This window comes from Ceratotherium simum, chromosome 13 (genome assembly GCF_057802395.1).
Source record: "Ceratotherium simum simum isolate JZ-2026a chromosome 13, ASM5780239v1, whole genome shotgun sequence".
NCBI lineage: Eukaryota > Metazoa > Chordata > Mammalia > Perissodactyla > Rhinocerotidae > Ceratotherium > Ceratotherium simum.
Window position 1 is genome coordinate 11,837,325 of NC_141912.1, and position 18,005 is coordinate 11,855,329.

The window sequence follows — 18,005 nt, forward strand, 5'->3', positions numbered from 1 at the left end:
GAGGAAGGGGAATAAAGTATTGAGAAATGAGGCTGCTGCTTTAACTACAGGGCATTAAAGTTGAAGGGGGTTTAGTCATGTTTCTCTGGAGTATGAGGCATTGTTACATCAAAAGGGGTGACTAGCTCTTTTTCATCTCCAAAGAATAAACTCTTTAAGAAATAAACTGTAGTTTGAGTGGTTGGTCAAATATAATAGAATATTTAGTCTATTATAAAAAGTTCCTGTTAAATTCATGGAATACCAGGGTGGGAGGTTGTAAAGCCTTTATTTGGGGTATCAGTGGACTGTGGTGGTATTTTAAAATGGCAAAAGATTTATCAGTTTGCTATGGTGTAGGCAGATATATTAAAGATAAGGGAGGAGATAAAGCAAATGACCTTTAAACCTGTTACTTCTTTGAAATGCATTTCATTTAGTTAACTATATGCACTGTACTCTGCCGTGTTTTAATTTCCAAGTGAAACATTAGCATGTTTGTGTTTTCAGTTTTATTAAATTAGTTTCTCTTTTTTTTTTCCTTTCAGAGAGCATTAGGTAATCAAAAGTCCACAGTAGTTGAATTCAGCAATAAAGATGCCTCTGAAATTAACAATGAGCAAGATAAAGAAAATTCCTTAATCAAAAGTGAACCAAGAAGAATTAAAATATTTGATGGAGGGCAAGTACAAATTTTACTTCTTAAATGTACATTTAAACTTACTTTTTAAATGTACATTTGCTTTCATGTGAATGAAGACTTATCAGTGCCAATTTTATATAAATGTTGCAAGGTTTCTCAGCTTATTAACAGAATCTTCATGGCAAAATATATGTTAGTATTATGTTAAATAATTCCATTTTGATCAAGAAGATAACTATTTAGGAAACACTGTAGGTCCTACAAGGCAGCTAAGAACCAAGTTTTCAGAGTAATCCCTGGGTTTCACGTTGATTTACAATAAGGAATGACTTGGAAAATCTGCTCTAAGAGAGATGAATTCATTGCCTATTTGATGTCTTTGTGTATTTGGTTATGAGAAAAACAAATTGTAAAAGCCAATTGTAGTGACAGTGAAGCTCAGAAATATTTCAGTACTTAGAGTTGTTGTGATTGAATTTAACAATAAGGAAAACTTGTAAACCAGTGACTTAGAAAGAGGAGATATTTTTAAATTAAACCTGGTATTGAATAAGGTTGTTTGATTAGAATTAGCTATTAGAATATTAAGTGTTCATGTGAAAAGCTAGAATATTCTGTTACTCATATGTGCATAAAATTTATATTGATGGACTATAAAAATTGTGCCTGGTTTTATTTTTTTAGGTTGAATTTTAATCGTCAATATTTTCTCAAAGACATAGTATCCAATCTCCCTATTCATTTTTTTTCTTTAAATTAGATATAAATCAAATGAAGAGTATGTATATGTCCGAGGCAGGGGAAGAGGAAAGTACATTTGTGAAGAATGTGGAATACGTTGTAAGAAACCTAGTATGTTAAAGAAACACATACGAACCCATACAGATGTCCGCCCCTACCACTGCACTTACTGTAACTTCTCCTTTAAGACTAAAGGTATGAGATGACATTGCTTGGTGGTCCTTTTTATCTGCATTGAGTTAGTAGAGCTAAGACCCAACTTTGCGTATTCTTTGACCAAGGATGCAGTAGCTTAAGTAGACTAATATAAATTACATCTTGTCAACGTTGTGGTCTTATTTCTTTATATGTTTCTAGACCTCTTGGGAAAAAGTTTTTAATTATACACTTTTAGAATGTGTATAATAAATATAACATTTTGAAAGGAGCAACTGCCCTTTTTTATTTTACTCCCCAAATTACAGTTGTATAACATGATGACTAACACGTTTTCAAAAATGTATTTTTGAAATACATTGAGGCTGAAGAACAAAAAGAAATTTTCATGATCACAAGTAAATTAACTTCAGTGCTAAAATTCTGAAGAAAAATTTAAAATAATAACTACAGTAAATTTATAATGATTACATTCATGTTTTATTATCTACTTTTAGGCATGCATAGCCATTTCTTTTTCTTTTCCATGATGCTTTTTTTGTTACCCAAATACTGTTGAATTTCAGCTTCAAAAATTTTCTAACTTTTGTATTATTTAATGTTTATAAAGAGAACTCAGAACTAGTCATTAAAATTATATTTAGTACTCTCTTTATTCTTTATATGTTTTTATTTAAACTGTAAGCCTTTATTATAGTTAAGGTAACCTTACCCTCCACAAATTCTCTGTTACATATAATGGATACACTACTAAAAAATGTTTGCTTTTTCCATTAGGCTCCTTGTTCATGAATCATTATATAAAATTTGTTAATTGAGATTTAATTTCATATACCACCCTTTAAAAAGTAAGAATCTCTCTAAAACAAAGCAGTGTAACCATAAAATTATCTGTTTGAAAGAACAATGTCTAAACAGTAATCGATAATTTTTTTACAGAAGCTACTTTATTTTTATCCCTTTGACTTAACATTTGCTTTTTTTGATTATATTGCTTGTCTTAACAGTTTTTGTTTTAAAGATTAATTCTTGAGCAAAATTTATTACATTTTTTGGCTATTTATTGGTATTTAAAGAGAGTTATAATATGTAGCAACTAAATAGCTTCAAATTAGCTCTCCTTAAATGCCAGTAGCACCTGGAACAAGAATGGTAGGAAAAAAGCAAAAAGCAAGAAACTGTTCTTCAGATAGCCTTGAATATTTCTAAAAAGTTTGAAGAAATCCCAAGGGGTTAGAAGGAACACTAACTCTGAAGTTCTGTGATTGAGATGTAGAACCTCCTCCTGGAAATGGAGGGTGGATTCCAGGATGATTTTCCTGCCCTTGTGTGAAGGCTTTGATGGCCAATATTACTAATATAAGATTACCAAGTACGGAAGATGTTACCAAATAAAAGATCAAGTTATAATGTGAAATGGGAATTTCTCAACAGAAGGAAGAAAAAGAATCAGGATATTTTAAAAGTTATATTGATAAAATAAAGGCAAGAAAGGAGGGAAAACCAAATGAAACTACAGAGATTTCTTGGCAAAGAAAAATATTATAAATCCCTAAATATTAATCTTAGTGAAATAACTCAGAACAACATCATGTAAAATTTTAGGTAAATCTTTATTAAGTGGTGGACAGAGCATAGCAACGCCGGAAGGTGAGCACTCTGTGTTAGCAGTTTTCATTTCTTTCATTTCTCCAGTATGTTGCATATCTGAGTTTACATTAATTTTTTTATTTTGTCAGATAATTCATTGGAATTATGTGATAAATATTTATTTGAAGGAAGCTACCCTATCTAAGGAGACTGGTGAAAATATTAGAAATTCAGTACTTCCCTATTGTCAGCATGACAGTTCTATTTTTTTATGGTCAGCTTCCTTGTAGAAGTCTACCTTTTGTGAATATATGTAAACCAGATTCCATAATACCTTTTAAAGGTAGCTAAATAACATTAGACCTGTTTTTAGATTAGGCTGTAGATTTTTGCCCCGCCCTGATTTACTTTGCTGTCCTAGCTAGTTCAACTCTATTTCTTATTGAATGTGTCTGGTTATTAACAGAAAGAAAGAGTGATATCATGGCATGCTGTATAAATATGGGTATGCACAATACTACCAAAGGAGTGATCTGTAGTGCTAGAAATTGATGCTTCTGATGGTAATGCTTATGAATCTATACTTCATCATTTGTCCTGGTAGTTTATTTTATGGTATCTTTTCAAAATAATTTTAGTTGATTTATTTTCACTATTCTGCTTTAAAGGTCAGTCAGCAGAAAATATGCATTGAGCTCGCATTTCTGCAGGACTTAGTCCCATTTATATCACAGAAAGCTAGACTATATGTAGCTATGGAAACCCAGAACCAAAATCTCTCATGCTTTCCAGAGGATTTAGACTAATGTTTATTAAATCTGTTGAAAAATTTATTTATTAAATTAATACACAAAGTTTATAGCATTGCTAGGGGATATTTGCATTTTAAATATGCAAAATATGCATATGCAAAATGAAAATATGCATGTTTTGCATATTTAAAATGCAAATTGTTTATTTTAAATTATTTAAGAAGTTGGTTAATAAGTAATAGCTCAAGTTATGAGAAAATATGCTTTTTAAAAACTTATGTTCCCAAATTTGCCTAGTTACAATTATACATTGACTTCATAGAAAGCAAATAACCTGCTGTGACTGTCTATTTAGGAAACAAAAGCGTTTTGAAAGATAACTATTGGTGGGCCTTGTAATTTGGTTTGTAATATTGTTCTTGTACTGAAAGTGTTTTGACTTATAAGTGAAAATTTCAGCCATGTTAAGGTGGAGAAACCATTTTTTATAACTTTTTAATGGGAAAATTTTGAAGCATATAGAAAAACAGAGATGTATGATGAACACCATTGTGCCCATCATCTTTTAATAATTGTTAGCATTTGCTGTGTTTGCTTCAGACTTTATTTTTTAAGTGTACTTAAAGTAAATGTCAGACATGACCAAGCCATTAAGCCAGGTGTTATCTCCAGAATCACAGAGATCTGGGGTTGATGGATATTAGACTTTATCTGGTCTGGCACCCTCTTAGACTTGAACTCCTTAAATGCTAAGCTCTGGGATGCTGTGCATACTATCTACTACAAGAATCGGCTTGAACAAGTGCGACAAGTTCCGTGGGCTTAGTGCATTTTTAGTGGAATTGAGGCTCTGTAAATATAGCAATTTTGCAGGTCCTTCAGCTAGTGCAAGCCCAAAATCTGGACAAATGGTTCAGACACTTTTAGCTCTTCTAAAGACTTATTCTCAAATACTAGTTTGCCCCTACCCACTAAACTCAGTTTGTTTTCTCTAAAGAGATCATTTTTCCTTGTCGGCAATTTTTTGTGTGTGTGGCATTATCCACTTAAGCTGCTTGGTATCCTCAGATGAATCTGAGCTCTCCCTCTGCATTCGTGGTCACTTGGGGCGAGCATGCCCAGTGGTTCCCAGTAAACCCAGTAATACTTACAGAGGTTGGCACACCAGCTACCAGAGGGAAACACGCCTTTAGAGATACTGTTAGGAGACTTCTAGTCAATATGGTGAAGTGAAATTAATGCAGGAAATTCTTCCTCATGTTCCAAACATGCAGAAATACTATTTATAATATAACAACTAAATGAAGTTTTTAATAGAAGTCAGGCTCAAAATTTTAAAAGGCAGATTCCTAGGTACCAGAGATATAAAAGAAACTCTAAGCTAGCGTGGTGAATGGTTATTTAAAAAAAAAAAAGTCCATAAAGACATCAAAGCCAGATTTATGCCCACAGGCCTGGGGTTTTAATGCCAATTCTAGGATAGAGTCCAAGGCCTCTGAAATAAGCCTGGCTCTCCTGTCCAGTGACTTGGGACCATGTGAGGAAAAAGCTACCTGCTAATATACCTATGCCATGTGAAAAAAAAAACAAAACTGAAAAACTGGTCCAGAATCAGTGGTCTGAAACCAATAAAACCATTAAGGTCTCAGGCAGAAGCAATTAGAAAACTGACCCATAGAGATGTTTCTACAACCCAGGGTATTTAAGACTCCATGGAAGAAATCTTGCTGAAGATAAACTTGCGATAAAAACTAAAAAGCGCGCAAGGAAACAAGGTACTATGAGGGAGAACCAGCGGACACAACTGGTGGAGAATTCTGACCCCAGGAATGACAGATCATAGTGTAATTGGAAAGGGACTTGGAGTATGATCAAATGTTCTAAGAAATAGATAAGAACTGGGGAATAGAAAACATAAGGCAACAGTAGACATTAATTAAGGTAGAGGAGGCAGATTTGAAAAAGAGAAATTATTACTAGTAAATAACAAGATTATTACAACATATAGATAACCGATATTTACTTTTGTCCAAATTTTAGTCATTGGAATTGTGTAACCACAATCTGTACTTTCACTTGAAATCGGAATGAAATTTGCCAGTGTTGACAAATGCAACAGCAAAATAATACTATGTAAGCTTAGTAAACATTCTTTTCCCTTAAGGAAATCTGACAAAACACATGAAGTCCAAGACACATAGCAAGAAATGTGTGGATTTAGGCGTCTCAGTAGGTTTAATAGATGAGCAAGATACAGAAGAATCAGGTAAGGCTTTGTTCCATATTTTCATAAATGCTGTTTACAATGTACTGTTGTTTTGCGTCCATACTCTTCTTTCTGTTACCGTTGATGCTGCCTAGCTCCTGTTTTCATTACCTCTCATTTTCACTATGCAATAGACTCCTAAGAAGTTTCCCCATCTCTAATTTGTCTTCCTTCCTGCCCTTCTGTCCCCACTGATCTTGTTAGTCTTCCTGAAGCATGTCTGATCACACTACTCCTCTGCTCCGAGTCTTTCATTGGTTTCCATTTGCCTGTCAGATAAAATATGAGCCGCTTGATCTTACATCCTCAGAATCCTTTGTAATCTGGTGCCTACCTAGTCTTCACCCTTCTCATTTCTTTCTTTCACCTACCCTAATGCTTGAATTTCCTGCTTACATGACACTGATTCGGCTCTCTACCTATACAGCCCTCCCTTAAAACCCCTGCCCTCAATCCCCACACAAATGTGACTCCCTGGTCGAAATCTTACTTTCCTTCGAGATCTAGCTCAAATCCACTGCTGTCGTGAAGCCTTCTCTGATTGTCTCTTCCCACACCACTTGCAGGAAGCAATTTTTCCCTTCTCTGAACTTCTCTAGTATTTTATAGTTTTTCTCTCTGGAAATATTGAATCACTTTGCCTTATTTTGTGATTATTTACATGCTTACCTTGCGTTGCCACTGACATTCTTAAGCATATTATGAGCAGAATCCATGGCTGAGTAATATTCGCTTTACCCACAGCCCTCAGCACAGTGCCTTGCACATAGCAGCTGCTCTGGAAATATTTGTGGAATAAAACATTTGTCTGCTTTTCCAAAATGTTTGTTATTTTGAAAATGTTAACCGGTTGTTTTCTTAACAATGTTAATTCAACAAATAAAAGCGTTTATTTCTAACCAATTTTGAGGGAAAGTCTCTTTATCTGTTCTGACTAATCAGAGAATAGAATTATCTTTTTGTAAGATGGTTTTTTAAACCCAAGAATTTATCAACAAAAGAGATAAGTTAAAAAAAAAAAAGTTGTTCTGCTTTTTTGAAAAATGCCCTAAGTTAGACATTTACCTACTTGCTGTATTTTACTTAATATGCATTAGTTTGATGTAGAGAAAATTTCAAAGGAGAAAATGGTGAGGACGTCATTGAAAATATAGGTAAAAAATCAAATTCATTTAATTCCACCTGACAACCAGTAACACACTAAATGAATCAGCCTGAATTTATTTCTAAATGTGCTAGACCAGTGACTCACATCTTAAGCGGTACAGTTGATATGATTCAGTATTTTAAGCACAAGGAAAGGACTGCCTTTAACTTTTTTGGGGGAATAAACTGATGAATTCTTAATAGAAGGAAAAGCTAATCAAAAGAAATTTAGGACAATAAGGAGCTTTTTAATGTTTTATAGGCAATTTGATGTTTTGATACATATTGAAGATGACATTATCAGGATTTAACAATACATATCACATTAACGTATGTGTAACTTTTTTGTTGTAGGAATGTATGTATTTAAAACTGATTTTTTGGGGGGCCGGCCCTGTGGTGTAGTGGTTAAGTGCACACGCTCCGCTGCTGGCAGCCGGGGTTTGGATCCGATGCACCGCTTGTCAGGCCATGCTGTGGCAGTGTCCCATGTAGAGTAGAGGAAGATGGGCATGGATGTTAGTCCAGGGCCAGTCTCCTTCAGCAAAAAGAGGAGGATTGGCGTGGATGTTAGCCCAGAGCTGATCTTCCTCTCACACACAAAAAAAGCTGATTTTCTTTTCCAGTTTTATTGAGATATAATTGACATACATCACTGTATAGGTTTAAGGTGTACAGCATAATGGTTTGACTTAACATATATTGTGAAAAGATTGCTGCAATAAGTTTAGTTATATCTATCATCTCATATAGATACAATAAAAAGAAACAGCAAAAAAAATTTTTTTCCTTGTGATGAAAACTCTTAGGATTTTCTCTCATAACAACTTTCCTTTATCTCACACAGCAGTGTTACCTATAGTCATCACGCTGTGCGTTACAGCCCTAGGACTTATTTATCTTGTAATTGGGAGTTTGTACCTTTGGACCACTTTTGTCCAATTCCCTGCACCCCTCACTGTCCACTTGTGGTAACCACAAATCTGATCTCTTTTTCTATGAGTTTGTTTCTGTTTGGTTTTTGTTTTTAGATTCCACGTATAAAAGCTGATTTTTTAATTGCTAGGAATTGAATTCTGCGTTGGTGTCTTTGTTTAAAGACACGCATTTAATAAAATTAGTTTATCTATAATTCACTTCTAATATAAACAGTTTGTTTGATTTATCTTCTACTCTTAGTAATCATGCAGTAAATTAACTACCATAACTATTTAAGTGCAGGAAAAATCCCTCTTTATTATTTATTTACCTTGTGCTCTTATGTTGAGCAATTCAGAAGTAAAAAGCTAGGAAAAATGAGTAACAGTTTCAGCAAGTATATTTATTACCCACAGACTAGAAAAGGCGCAAAGTAGAGGTTACAATATAAAATACCGATGTCTGCAAAATGTGTAAATGTAAAAGGTATTATTATTATAATATACATTCTTGTATGTTTTACTTCTTCAAGAGATGAGTCTTATAAAAATTAACTAAAATGTCTGTAGAGTCCCCTAAATTGTTATGGGAAAGTAGTATTTGTATATCCTCAATTTGCATAGGAGAATTAATTGCGGATTCCATTAATTATCATGTAGTGTTTAGATTGGCTGGTTGACTGATGGACTTTCCTATCTATCCATTCTGTTATGTATTTCTTATCTCATTCCAGAAGCACTTGAAGCATGTCTTTGATTATAACTCATGCTTGATAGCTTAATTCCCTGTTCACATTAGATCTTCTGATAAAACTAGGTAGTTTTTCCTGTAGTTCTTTCAGTTTAATTTTTTAAAATTACTGTATTAATGGGTAGTGTACTCAAAGTTTTTTTCACCGTTTTGATTGAATAGTAAATTATAGCATATAGGTGGATCTTGCCAAGTGCTGTGTCATACTAGAGACCTGATCATTCTTTATTAATATGTCAACAAAATATATTCCTCTACTTTTTCTTTATTATAGGCTTGGAATACAGGTAAAAATGTAGTCAAAATTTGTTGTTTTAAGTAAACAGTCTTGTTTTCCTTTTATTATTCTCTTTTGTGCTTTAAAAAATACTTTTTTTTTAAATAAAAAAGATACAAAGAATCTTATTACATGCACTCATGCATCACACCAGAGTTCATGATTGTAAAAATTTTCTCACATTTGGTTCAAGTCTTTTTCATAAGTTCAATGTGTTTTTGAAAACACAAGCTAAGTAAGGCATTCCTCATTGGGTGCAATTTCTCTTACCCACCACTGCCAGCCACTGCCTCCCGGAGGCAAACACTAAGTGCATTCAGGGGTTTTCCTTTCCATTTGTTTAACATATGTGCTTATATCCATGAATAGAATGTGGTTTTGTTATGTTTATATTTTAAATTTGCATGAACAACCCCACCTTGTATAGATACCTAGAAAATTAATTTTGCTTTATAATTTTAAATTGTTCTCTAGAAGAGACTTTCCATGTCTGCACATCATTAACCATAACGAAGATTTTAAGAATCTAATTTTTGGCCAGTTTGATGGGTAATAGTCTACTGTCTTTATTTGTGTTTTATTGATCACTATCTTAAGTTTGGGTCTTCTTATTCTTTAAAAAGAAGTTTTACTCCATTAAATTGATCACAGTTAAGAGATGGGATCTTGCTTAGCAGTTCTTCAAATGTCCATGTGTGTAGGGGGGAAGCCTAGAAACCTGCATATGATGCTGTGTGTCTGGAGGGTGTACTCTTTTCTAGTCTAACACTAGCCTGGAATATACTGGCTGTTCCTTTTCAGCCTCCTTTGCTGGCTCCTCCTTATCTCCCCAGCCTCTAAATGTAGTCCCCCAGGCCTGTGGTGTCTAATCTCTTCTATCTGTACTCCCGGTAATCTCGTCCAGTCTTTTGACTTTAATTACCATCCATGTGGGCATCATTCCCATATTCACTCCAAACTTGCATATCCATCTGCCTCCTCACCCTCTCCACTTGGGTGTCTAGTAAGCATCTCAAGTTTGATGTGCCCCAAACCGATTTACCCTTACTTCTAAGAAACCTATAATCTTCTCACATCCTTCCAGCTTCTAGACCAAAAATCTTCAAGTCATCCTTGAGGCCCTCATTTTGCCTGCAATCCACCGGTAAAATCTTTTGGCTCTTCCTTCAAAATGTGTTCCGAGTTCACCTACTTTTAACCGCCTCTGCCACCCATCCTGGGCAAAGCTGCTAACTTGCTTGTAGGAGCAGCCCCTGACTGCTCTCTGCAGCTCAACCTCTTGCCCTTTACAGACTGTTTTCAACACTGCAGCCAAAGCGGTTTTTTAAAAAGTATATCATTACTTCGCTTAAAACCCTCTAGCCGTCTCCTGTCTCATTTAGAGCGCTGGTCTGCATACCCCGTGAGCACTCCGCCCGCTCACCTTCCTCACCACCACCTCTCTGGAACGCGTCTCCACCCCTTCCTCCTTTGCTCCCTCAGCTACAGCCACGCCCTCCTCCTTGCTCTTTACTGGACACACCCAGCAGGCCCCTGTCTCAGGGCCTCTACACCTCTTTCCTCTCTTTGGAAAGCCCTTCACCAGAGACTGCACCACATCTCCCATCATCTCGTTCAGCACTCCACTCAAACGTCACCATCTCAGTGAGGCCTTCTGGAAACTTCCTATTAAAAAAAGCACCTCACTCTCTTACTGCCAGCATTACTTACACCCCTTTATCCTGCTTTATTTTTCCTGATAGCGCTTATCGCCACTGGACGTGTGTGTGTGTGTGTGTGTGTGTGTGTGTGTGTGTATTTGTTAATTTTCTGTTTCTTCCAACTAGAAAATAAAACATAAGGACAGAATTTTATTGTGTTTACTGCTCTATCTCCAGGTCCTTAGGATTGTCCCTAGCAAGTAGTAGGTAGTAAATAGTTGTTGATTGAATGAATGACTAGAAAAAAATGACCTATAATCTGTCAGGAAGTAATTCAATATTATTATTTTTGGAATTTGGTATATTAGTTCTCTAATTTCTTCACTAAAATCAAATGGTAGCTATAATACAATATTTAATGCCTTTACCTATAGATAGTGTTTACAGGATATGACCAAGGCCAATATCGGTACTGTTAAAGTGAGGATGGCATTTGTTTTTTGATTTGTTATTTATTGGTCATTGGATCAGAAGACTAGAAGTTAAATTACCTGACTGTTCCATTTTTTCCTCCTCATTGCTGATCTCTTCAGATTGGTAAAGATCTGTTCTATTTTTCAGTAGTTCCAGGGAAGAAGAGGTTATTCTCTTTTTGATCCATTCTTTATTTATTTTGCACTTCGACAACTATTCAACATCTGCGTGCCCACTGCCCTCAGGAGCTCCCTGCCCGTGGCTGTGGGGTTGGAGGGAGCTCAGACTGGCAGGGGTCACTTCCCGGGGCTGGGATCAGGGAAGGAGCGGTCATGGCCAGGTTGGTTGTAGAAGGATGGCTGTGGGTATCCCAGAAGAAAGAGAAGGGATTTATTTATCCATACATTGATTTATTTGAAAAAGTATTGTGGGAGGGGCAAAGCATTCTGGACCGAAGGAGTTGTTTGGACAAAAGCCCAGAGGTTGGGAGAGAGAAATAGGGTAATTGGGACAGGATAAGAGAGTTGGACAGGGCGCACACCTGGGAGGGGGCGGGGGGACAGGTCATACTGTGCAAGGGAGTGTTAACATGGGAAGCAGTCATTCTAGGTTTAAACTATACTCACGCTTGGATGTAATCAGAGTCTCTGCTGTGGCAGTTCATGCTAATTTCTTGATGTTTTGACACTTGAAAACCATTAGTTCTTAGATATGATTTTTCTAATATTTTTATTCTAAGCATTCCATGATATATATAGTGTTCCTTTGATTAAGAAAGTCTAATTTTTTTTTTTAATTGTCTAAAGTTATTTAAAGCCGTTACCTCTTTAGGCCCATATACATCTGTCTTTTAATCTGGATTATTTTCTCAAATATTCTTGAAACAAGGAAACAAAATACAATAGGGCTTTTAATCTGTGAGCCTGGAATTTTCATTGCTGAGATGTTTTTTTGTTCGTTTGTTTCCTGCTGCTGCTGTTTTATTTTGTAATAGGAATTTAGAGAATAATAACCAAAAAAAACCATGATTTCATTAAGTGGATGGTCCTGTTCAGCAACAATAGTAATAAATAATATCATAGCAAAAATCTTTTTTCTGCAAGGATGTTTTTATGAATGGAGTACTTCAGTATTCCTCATTCTCCACCAGGTGGAGTTTGCAAATTTGGGTGGAAAAACTGGTACAATTTTTCCCTTGCGACATTCAATTTTGTATGTATATGTATGAATGTATAATGACTAATTTAGAAATCTTGCTCTTCATTTATTAAATTAGGGAGCATTATTTCCCCTGGCATTAATTTCTACTCTGAGCCAGCATCACTACGGTATAGAATTTTCCCCATAGAATAGACTATCATAAAAGAGATAAGGACTTGATTTGTTTACTTTAACGTTTCTGTCTGTATTTAAAACCCTGCCCGTGTCAACTCCTTAAGGATGTTATAAGGAGGAGCAGTGTATGTTATGAAGTGTTTCATTTTACTATCGATTTCATTTTCCAAGGAAAAATACAAATTATTAGGCATTTATTAGTATTAGATGAAGTGGCTGACTTTTAGAAAATTAGGAAGGAGAATAAATATTTTCAGGTATCACAGTTTTAAGTTTTGAAGTGTCCATCTGCTAGTAGGATGAAGCTCAGGAGTCCAGAGGCTGGTTGGTGTTGAATGATCTTGTGTGCTCGGTTCTCTTCCCTGCTTCCTCCTTGTGCTGTGGAGTCTCCCAACCTCCCTGCTCACACAGGGCAGTCTCCCCCTCTTAGGGATCAGGCTCGTCGCAGTGGTTCCTGCTGAGATTTTGGCTGCCACAGAAGATCCTCTACCCATCTCGCGATTACTGCCTAACAGTGTATTCTTCATTTTCCTGGCCAAGTAAATGAAAAATAAGTGATAAAATTGTATTGTGTAATGTTAGGGTCTTTTTACACATAACTTGCTGTATTTTCCCTTTAATGGTGAACAGTTTTATCAAATGCTTTTGTGGCATCCGGGGGTCTTGATATCATTTCTCATATTCTTATCTAACATAAATCTGATGTTAAATCTGCTGCACGGTACACTGCTAGAAAGCACACTGGGATTCCATTTGCTGCACGTCTATAATAAAAATCCACGAAAATGCTAAGGTTTGGCCAGCAGTAAGGTGCCACAGCAGTTAGCTTTCTTATCTTTATTCCAAAGGTAGTGATTACAGTGGCTTTCCAGATGCCTTTCATTATGCCTTCACAACTGTCGTTATTGAGGGACATCTGGTCTAGCTCTGTGAAAAGTGAAAGTCTGAAATAACCAAGGAAACTATTAGCTGAATATCCTTTGTCACCTAGGTTTTCCTAAACACAGTTGAAATTTGTCATTTGAGAATGTTAATAGATTACAGATGCCTAAATTATACAGTGACTAAAGAAAAATAAGTAGCCAAATTCAGGAGCCACATGTCTTTTAGGAAACCGGTACTTTAAAAAATCAGGTCTTGATCAACATGAAAATGTGTGACATTGCCTTCTCTAGATACCGAATAAAATTCCTAAGTGGTTTTGATAGTCACACTTCATATTTCATATCCACAGTGTGGTAGTTATGTCAGTAGAGGAGTCCTTAAGAAGGACTATTAGATTCAGCACACTTCTATGAAAGTCACATACATGTAAACAATCAGTGCTAATAGGATATGCAAGAATGTGCTACATGTATTTAAGTGTTGATTATCTCAGGCATCTGGAAAATGGAGTAAATCTTTTTAAAGAAAAGGAGAAACCACAAGGGTGTTACATGGAAGACCTGATTCTAAATCCAACTCCAGCCAGACTGTGCAGAATAGCACCCAGAAAGCTAAGGATAGTGTTTTTAGGTTTATAGGACAAATTTGGAGACTTGGTCATTTAATTGAGCTTTTCTGTAGCACACACATACTCATTACCAAGAAATATCATCTCTGAGCTTTCATTCATTCAACAAAATTTATTAAATGCTCACTAAAGGCCAGACAGTGTTACTACAGAGTATCCCATCATAATATTTATTTTTTAATCATCATCACCATTTGGTAATGTTTTGGTCAGTTACAGCTTCCTGGGAAAAGTCCAAGTCGTTTTATGCTATGTTTATATTTAGTTATTCCCTTATGTCTGCTTGTTTTGTGTGTTTTCCCCAAAAGTTTACTCCAGATTTATTCCTACGTAACTTGAGTGTTTCTTTTCCTGGCATTATCTTCCATCTTTTCTTTTTTTCAGGATCGTAAACCTGTTCTCTCCTATACCAACCACACAATACCCAGAATGTCATTCCCTAGCGTAATGTGCATGTTCCTTTGGTTGAGAAAGAGGCTGATTAAAGGTCAATGTGAAGATGGGGTGACGCAGGACCAAAGGCCAGGAGACCCTAAGATCTTTTTAATTCTTCACTACCCTTAGCAACAGCAGGCTGTATGGCTACCCATTTTATCTTTAGCAGATGAATTCTTGTTCTGATTTTCAAATGGAGTAAACTTAGCGATGTTGGGAAACGTTTATTTTGAATTAGGCAGAAGGAATTATCAATTTTTCCAAGCCAGCCATTACTGTTTGGACATTTGGCATTTAAAATAAGTTTCCATTTAGTTTAAAACTAGCAACTCAAGCTGTAATTATAGTATGTGCTCATGAAAAGTCTAATCCCTCCAGCCCAGCTGCACATGCCCTTGCATTCTTGCCATGCAACATTACATAGTCTCAGGAATTTGTCCCTGTGTTCTTGGGGTGTTAGTGAGTACTTTCTCATTTTCACCTTTTGTGTCAAAAATCATGCTGCCAGCTATTTGCTATTCATGCCTTGATCCAAAGAATGTTTTTGTCAACAGAATGCTGGACTTCAACGCTAGGAATGTTAATATGTGCCCTCAACTGCCAAACTGGGGGAACCATTTACTATGGCAAAGTGTGACTAGAAACATTATTCTTGTTGGAGTTTAAGTATTTAGGATAATGTGTGTAAGAAGATGATGTTAGATCACAGAATTTAAAACCTGTATCACATTTACCCTTAAAAATAAGTGAATTTTTGTAAATGAAATTCTTTCTAAATGAAACCTGTAGTATATGTTTTTGTCCCTGCGATTTTTATAGAAAACAGTATTACTCCTTTTAAGAAAAATTTCCGTGCATAATATGAAGCCATAATAGGTCTTAGCATTCGTATTTAAAACAGTGTTAATCGCGTTAATGAACGACTGGATATGACAGTCTTTTGGTTTACTTCCTAAAGGTAACAAACGTTAAACTCTGGCCCATTATATTCTTAATGATCTTTTCATCTTTTAAAAAAATCAGAGACAAAAAACTATTACTGCAGTAGTAGCACGCTTTAAAAAAAATTTTCCCATGTTCTTGTTGTTTGTCTGGATTTCAGAGTAAAATTTCTAAACGTAAGAAAAACAAAAACAGACGAACTACAACAACAACAGAATGTTGTAATCCTGTGACCTGGGGTGGCCGGGGTTGCCCTCCCAGCAGAGCCGTCTTGAGGAGTTCCCGGGCACCGTCTTCGTGAACCCGCCTCTTCCAGCAGGGGGCGCAGTTCACCCAACTGATCTGAGAGACTTTTGAAATACATTGTTAGGGAAGTTGTTTGACATAAGTTTATTGAAACATTTACCTTTGAAAGACAGTATTGCTGCATTACATACCTCTTTTTTCCCTCTTGAATTTAAGTTCACAGAAAATAAGGGAATTAGTTTTGTGCTTATGTAAAATTTTACTGGGCATTGGAAAAATGTATTTATAATGAGTGGGGAATGTGTCTAGGAGGACATAAATTTAATAGAACTTTTAAGGGTCGTTTATTTATGAATTCATTAAGCAAGTATGGATTCCTTATCTGTTCTAGAGTCCCTGGGAGATGCATGGGGAAAGTCACAGCTTTACCTTCCTGGAGTATTACAGTCTATCTTGTACACACCAAGGAAAGAACAATTGTAACATAATAGTAAAAAGTCAGTATATCTTATTGGAATAATGACAGGATTCCTAAATGCATAAAAACCTCTTTCCAAATTCTGGCTTTGATGCTTGCTAGCCATGTGTAAGTTTTTTAACTTCCTCATGTAAGATGGGATCGATAGCAAATCTGTCACAGAGTGGTTGTTAGGGTTAAACATGACAATAGAGCATAGAAGTTGGCACACTTTCTGTAAAGGGCCTGATGGTAAATATTTCAGGCTTTGTGGGCCGTACAGTCTTTGTCCTGACAACCTAACTCTGGTTATAGCACAGCGGCCATAGACAGTATGTAAAGGAGTGAGCTGGCTGTGTTCAAGAAAACTTTATTTACAAAAGCAGGCCGTAAGCTACATGTGGCCAGCAGCTGTAGTTTGCCAACCCCCGATATAATACGTGCACAGAATAGTACTGTAGTAGTTATTATGTTAAGTAACATGCTTTAGTGAAGTGAGCACTATCACAAAGTCATAGATGGTAAGTTTTTGGAGTAGTTAATGAGTCTGTGTTCTCGTCCTTGCTGGCTGGTGATCAGAGACAAGTCACTTTTCCTTTCTGGATCTTCTATCAACACAACTTCTGATTCAGTAATAGTCTTCTTTCTGGGTTAGGGGTTAAGGGGACAGCAAAGTAATATGAAAGGACTGTTGTTAGCATGAATCCAAACAGAGCAGAGTTGTTTGGGCTTTGTTTTGGTGCTGTGGATGTGTAAAAGGATGCCCTTGCCAGCTATCCATTTTATCTTTTTTTCTGTCACCCTAGAATATCAACCAATTTAACAAATATATAATGATTCAAAATTCATTTTCTGGTTTTCAGACTTTGATAGTGGTCTTCCCCTTCAGGAGTTTCCAGACACAATGCATACAGAGAGATAAACATTATTCTTTCCTTATCTTGGGGAAGGAACACAACAGAAAGGAATCCCAGCCCTTCTTAAGGCTTCTCCAAGCTGTGGGCAGGTGGCTCTGTCCAGGGAGAAAGGAAGGTCCAGGGAAGCCACACTGTGTGTCTTCCCACGCATACTACCAACCTTGATCTGAAATTTGGTATGATCAAAGCAAAATCAGATTTAAAAGGAGCTAAATAGTTTTATCCCCTTCCCCATTAAAAAATATATAATGTTCTTTTTAAATCCTTCATATAAATTGCATACACTGAAAATTTATATATATGGTAAAAAATTTAGAAGATATATAGTATAACTAATTATATATAACTAATTATTCTTAAACTTCTGTAGTTACTATAAAATGCAGTGTATTTGTTGTGAAATTAAAAAGGTTCAGTTACTAGTTTATGTTCTTGAGCATTGCATTTTATATTTTCTATTCATAATCATTATATGAAGCTTCTAATGTTTGTACTTATAAACATTTCAACTCATGCATATTTATAAGTTAGTTCGTTGACTATAATTCATTGTTGACCTTCTTTCAGATCATTCTACGGTTAGATTTTTTTAAATATGACATTTGGCATAATGTGGAATGTTTAGCACAAACTCGGGAGGCAGACAAAGCTGGGTTTCAGTCTCCGCTCTGACACTTGAGAGCTGTGGGCTCGACACTTTAAAATAATTACCTGTATTTTTCATTTTTTTGAATCATTGAGAAAAAGTCAAGTCCTTAATTAATCCTTGTTTTGGTTATGATCAAATAGTATTGGTCTGTGTGTGGTGCTAAGGCGGATTCTCTTAGA

At 35.8% G+C, this 18,005-nt stretch overlaps 1 protein-coding gene across 4 annotated transcripts in view; it reads left to right on the forward strand.

Annotated features, from left to right (window-relative positions):
• The window catches only part of HIVEP1 (HIVEP zinc finger 1), a 141,161-nt gene that overhangs the window by 110,844 nt on the left and 12,312 nt on the right, over positions 1-18,005 (forward strand). For all 4 annotated transcript variants that reach the window (XM_004432118.3, XM_087438006.1, XM_087438007.1 and 1 more), the window contains exons 5-7: positions 528-661; positions 1,383-1,558; positions 6,026-6,127. In XM_004432118.3, the coding sequence (XP_004432175.1) occupies positions 528-661; positions 1,383-1,558; positions 6,026-6,127 (412 nt within the window). The remainder of the gene's footprint in view (positions 1-527; positions 662-1,382; positions 1,559-6,025; positions 6,128-18,005) is intronic.